Source organism: Nanorana parkeri, unplaced genomic scaffold (assembly GCF_000935625.1).
Source record: "Nanorana parkeri isolate BGI_ZX_2015 unplaced genomic scaffold, ASM93562v1 scaffold24, whole genome shotgun sequence".
NCBI classification, from domain to species: Eukaryota; Metazoa; Chordata; class Amphibia; order Anura; family Dicroglossidae; genus Nanorana; species Nanorana parkeri.
The window spans coordinates 2,475,623-2,481,180 of NW_017306292.1; the positions used below are offsets into that span (position 1 = coordinate 2,475,623).

At 43.7% G+C, this 5,558-nt stretch overlaps 1 protein-coding gene across 3 annotated transcripts in view; it reads left to right on the forward strand.

Annotated features, from left to right (window-relative positions):
- The first annotated feature begins 449 nt into the window (after positions 1-449).
- Positions 450-5,558, forward strand: part of GNPDA2 (glucosamine-6-phosphate deaminase 2) — an 18,435-nt gene continuing 13,326 nt past the window's right edge. Inside the window, exons 1-2 of one of the 3 annotated variants that reach the window (XM_018564590.1) lie at positions 450-595; positions 3,459-3,560. In XM_018564590.1, the coding sequence (XP_018420092.1) occupies positions 481-595; positions 3,459-3,560 (217 nt within the window). In that variant the 5' untranslated portion in view covers positions 450-480. The remainder of the gene's footprint in view (positions 596-3,458; positions 3,561-5,558) is intronic. The other 2 variants (XM_018564582.1, XM_018564598.1) reach the window with 2 other exon arrangements.

Genomic DNA, 5,558 nt, shown 5'->3' on the forward strand with positions numbered 1-5,558 from the left:
CCAGAGAAGATGGAGGGGGAGGTTGTAGTTAGGAGGGGATAGTGTTGGGGGTTGGTTGTAGTTGGGAGGTAAACTATGAAAACAAGTGGGTATTGAGAGATGCATCAGAAAACATCACTTTGGTGGGGTTCAGCATTTCCTACGCTGCATACAAATAGACGCATGAAAATAGTGCTTCTTTGTTGTCTGCAGAAGACGACTTATGAAAAGGAGAGCAGCAGTGCAGCTTTTACTTGTAGCCAGCACTCAGGTTTCCTCTTTCCAGTGGAACAAAGAATCTGGTTGCTCCAGTTCTTATAAACCAGATCCAGATTTTTTTCCCAACCTTTGATACATAAAAACTGAAATGTGCTATTAAGTAAATTCTGCCTAAAAATAAGTGTGTTTCCAGCTTTTTTCTGTTCTTTCTGATTGCAGATTGATGGTCGTATGCTGCACAGACAGAGCTACTCTTCACAAACATGAGACTAGTTATTCTTGATGAGTATTTCCAGGCGAGCGAGTGGGCAGCAAAGTACTTATGTAATCGTATCATCCAGTTCAATCCTGGGCCGGACAATTACTTCACTCTCGGATTGCCCACAGGTTATACTCTGTCAGTTGTATTTGTGTTTTGTTTGTTTTGATGCTCTGTTTCCACAATTTGACTCTTTTGCTGCCATTTCTTTTCTATTTTATGAACAAAGATCCCTGCAAAAAAAGATCACTAATACTTGTCTGGTGATCTGCAAGTCCTATGTTGTCTTTGTTAAAGTACTACGTCTGGCAAACAGTCTTCTGCATCTGCTACATGTCTGTGTTGGATGCCTGGTCCCCCATTGTGTGCTGTGGTTCCATCTGACAACCTACTGTCTTGTCACTACTGTGTCATGTAGGGGTAGAGTGGCTGGTGTTTAGACTGGAAATGCTCCACGGCTCATCTAACGGCAGTAATGATGGCATATAGCTGGGTGGATGTTTTATACATTAGCCCTATGGGGTCCCTCCAATAAAACCACGGATTGCAGTGGGTGACCCAGCATCCAGCACACCCAGAAGTGTAGAGGATTCAGGAGACTGGTCATCTGTCGTAGCTCTCCAACAAAGTGAGGGGTCAATGGCCTTTTTCGCAAGAAAGTACAGTTTAAAATAAAAAGATACAGAGTCTGAGTCGCTTTAAAGGGAGTGTATTGTCTTCATCAATGATACATTAGAAATGCATAAAAAAGGGATCTGCTTTTGTAAATCTTATTTTGTAAATGTTATGTATAGTTTGAATGACATATATGTATGGGGGCAGCCCTATTTTCTCTTTACTTACGCAGGCTTTGCTTGCAATGCTACATAGTGTTTGCTTCGTCTTACAAATCAAGCATGTGTTAGTAATGCACTTCCTGGCATATATAAGAATAGTGTAAGCATATACAAACCCAGAACTAAAAATGTCATATGTTGCAGCTTATCAGGACTTAAGTATGATGGCTGCATTTTCTCTTCACTTTTACCAGGTAACCCTGCAAATAACACACTTCATATCCCTGGGTGGCTATGCTCAATTTCCACTGTATCCATGGAGGGATTCATTGGTGTCAGCCAGGCTGATCCCCAAACATGTCTGGCTTTGTTAATCTCCATTAGATGAAAAGGAGGGGGAGTTGGAATCATTCTCTCTCCACAAAGCACTATTCTAGTTCTTCCTACACCTTCATCCTACCCTCTCTATCCCTCTTCTCTTTTGAAGCTTACCGCATTCGTCTTTTCTCTCCAGTTTCTCTGAGGCTTGCTGTGATTTATCTGCCTCCTGTACCGGTTTCATACTTTCTTGATGACTTCTCTGTCTGCCTACTCTACTTTTTCTCCTCTGAAATATCCACTTTCATTCTTGCTAAATGTTAACATTTCTGTTACAGGCGGCCCCCGGGTTATATACAAGATAGGGACTGTAGGTTTGTACTTAAGTTGAATTTGTATGTAAGTCGGAACACGTAAATTTTTTAAGTGTAACTCCAGCCCAAAAACATTTTTTTTGTTTTGGATAGCATAGGGAAGGGTCACGTTTGTTTTGCTGTCTGTTCCTGTTGTTCAGAAGATTATAATATAATAAAAAAAACTTTTTATGTAACCACCTCCCGTCCGCCGATCACTGAAACACGGCCGGACGGGGGTCTCCTGGATGGGGGTGGGCGTCTTTAGACTGTAAAGACCCCGATCGCTTGTATGATACAAGTGAGGGTGCGCCCCTCTCCTTACCTCTGGTCACCGTCGCTGTCCCCGCGATCCAGGGCGTCCATCCGGTCCAGGCGATGTCTCTCTGTCCACTGAGAACGGAGGGAGATCAGGACCCGATCTCACTCCGCTCTCCTCCCGGTCTCTGAATGCAGGAAGTGATGTATATTCCTCTGTCACTCTCCGGTACAGAAACCGGAGAGAAGCTGATGAAGCAGATCTGTGCTTCATCAGCTTCTCTGGGGGTCCCTACGTGACAGGGGTCTTGGAGACCCCTGATGTCTCCATAAAGGGGACCTGTCACTGTAATTTGTTATCACATAGGGTACTTCTTAGCACCCTATGTGATAGCAATAAAGTTAAGTGTAAAAAAAAATAGTGTAAAAAATTGCTCACAAAATAAATAAACCCACAAAAATGTTTTAAAGTCCTCCACCCCCACATAGATACGCAAAATGCGTTAGGTGCGCCTACACGCAAAAACGACGATTGCTCCAATTATGCCGCACGTGTTACATATCGCCGCCAACGTCGCAATGAGAGCAATAATTTTAGGGCCATCAATCAATATATATCCGACGTGACCCCGACTTTTATATTTTAGCAAAAAATTGGGTAAAAATAAATGTTTCCTAAAATAACAAAGGGAAAACCATTTTTAAAGGAGAACAATGGGGTCAGGGCTTTTCCCCATAGTTCTCCTTAGGGTAACGGGAGGACACAAACTAGCGTCCTCCCGTCACCCTAAGCTCAGTATACCGCGAGCTACAGCTTGCGCTATATTGAGACGGAGCGGACGGACCGCAGTAAGAGGAGCGGACGGACTCGAAAAGAGGAGCGGATGGACCGGCAGAAGAGGAGGAATCGGCCAGGACAGCAGCAGAGGTACGGGGGGCAGCGGAGGAATGCAGCGGTATGTGTCCCCGCTGTTTCCGCCAACACAGGCGGGGATTTGAAGGGACACAGCCGCAGACGCCGGTACATTTAGGAGAACTGGGGACCTCGGTTCGTAAGTGCGGGTTGTCCGTAACCCGGGGACTGCCTGTATTATTATTATACAGGATTTATATAGCGCCAACAGTTTGTGCAGCACTTTACAATGTAAGGAAGACATTACAATACAATTCAAGACAAGACTGTGTGGAAAAATCCAAAGCCTTCTATTCAGGATTTTAAACACCACTTACATTTTTTAAAATTATTTTTTTATGTGGATTCATTTCATAGACTGTTTTTATATTTGCTTCCTACAGGCAGCACACCATTGGGATGCTACAAAAAACTTATTGAGTACCACAAAAGCGGAGACTTATCCTTCAAATATGTGAAGACTTTCAATATGGATGAATATGTAGGTGAGTGGACTACATTGGAACCTACCGACTTCAACAATCTCAGACCAATCTCCTTACTCCCTTTCACCTCCAAACTCCTAAAACACCTTATCTACAGTCGCCTGAGTCGCCACCTTACTGATAACAACCTTCTCGACCCCTTACAATCTGGCACTCCACAGAAACCACCCTCCTAAAACTCACTAATGACTTACTAACAGCTAAAAACAAAGGCCACTATTCCTTACTCTTGCTATTAGACCTTTCTGCTGCTTTTGATACTGTTGACCACCTGCTCCTCCTCCTCAAAAAACTCCAGTCACTTGGGCTACAAGACTCTGCTCTCTTGTGGTTCTCCTCTTACCTATCTAAGCGCTCCTTTAGCGTCACCTACAACTCTAACTCCTCCCCTCCTCTTTCTGTAGGGGTCCCTCAAGGCTCTGTCCTTGGACCCCTTCTCTTCTCTATCTACACCTCCTCCCTTGGTCAACTAGTAACCTCACATGGCTTCCATATACCATCTCTATGCCGATGACACTCAAATATATCTTTCTACTCCACAACTCTCCCCCTCAGTGTCCTTGCGTGTCACTAATCTACTAACTGACATATCGGTCTGGATGTCGCAACACTTCTTAAAACTCAATCTTTCAAAAACTGATATTTCCTCCTGCCCGTGCACCTTCCCCCAACTTTTCCCTGGAGATTGTTAACACTGCTATCATCCCTCCTCCCATGCCAAGGTCCTAGGTGTCATCCTTGACTTGAACCTTACCTTTCTTCCCCACACCTTTGTAACATCTCCAAAATACGCCCCTTCCTCACCAAAGAAACCGCAAAATTACTCATCCACTCCCTTGTTATCTCTCGTCTTGACTATTGCACCTCCCTCCTCATTGGCCTTCCACTACACAGGCTATCCCCCCTTCAGTCTATAATGAATCCAGCTGCCAGACTCATTCCCCTAACCAACCGTTCAGTGTCTGCATCCCCCCTCTGTCAATCCCTACACTGGCTTCCATTCACCCAAAGGATAAAATTCAAAATATTAACAACCACTTACAAAGCCATCCACAGTTTCGCCCCCGGCTACATCTCAAACCTTGTCTCAAAGTATTATCCTAACCGTCCCCTCCGCTCTTCCTAAGACCTCCTGCTTTCTAGCTCCCTTGTCAACTCCTCCCATGCTCGCCTCTAGGACTTCACTAGAGTCTCTGCCATTCTCTGGAACTCTTTACCCCAACCTGTCTGCCTATCTCCCACTATGACTGCCTTTAAGCGTACCCTGAAGACTCACCTCTTCAGGGAAGCCTATCCCACCTCAACCTAACTGCTCAACCTTCACATTCTCAAACAATTCGTCCCCACATAGCTAGCTCCTCATATCACTTGCCCCTCCCTTTTAGATTGTAAGCCCTCATGGGCAGGGCCCTCCTTACCATCTTGTCTTGAATTGTATTGTGATTGTAATGTCTTCCTTTTATTGTAAAGCGCTATATAAATCCTGTATAATAATAATAATAATACATCAACAGTAGACATGTGGTGTACTTTACATACAATTATGGTGACCCTGGTATAGAGAACTGTGCAGTCTTGGTTTGGTTTAATCTCTGCCCTTCTTTACAGTGAAATGACTGTAGCTGGATTTATGGGGACTGCTGACAGTATATAGGGCAGACTAGGTTGTGAATGTTTCCAAAACATAATTATCCATTATCAAGTAGTGTGTCATGGTAATGATCTATTAGGAAATCAATTACCAATGCAGAATAATGGCTTATTATAGGTATCTGTAAAAAATAAGTCAAGGCAACTGGACTTTATGTAATTTTCTTGACGATGTTTCACTGGTCATCCAACCAGCTTTCTCAATTCAGAATGACTTGTACAAAAATTATCTGGGAATAAATATGGTGAATGTTGTTCCAATCCATATTATCTGTCTGGCACAACCAGGTGTTGGTTGTATTTGCATAATTGGAGCTAGGTGTTAAAACGGCATTGTATGTCTCAACC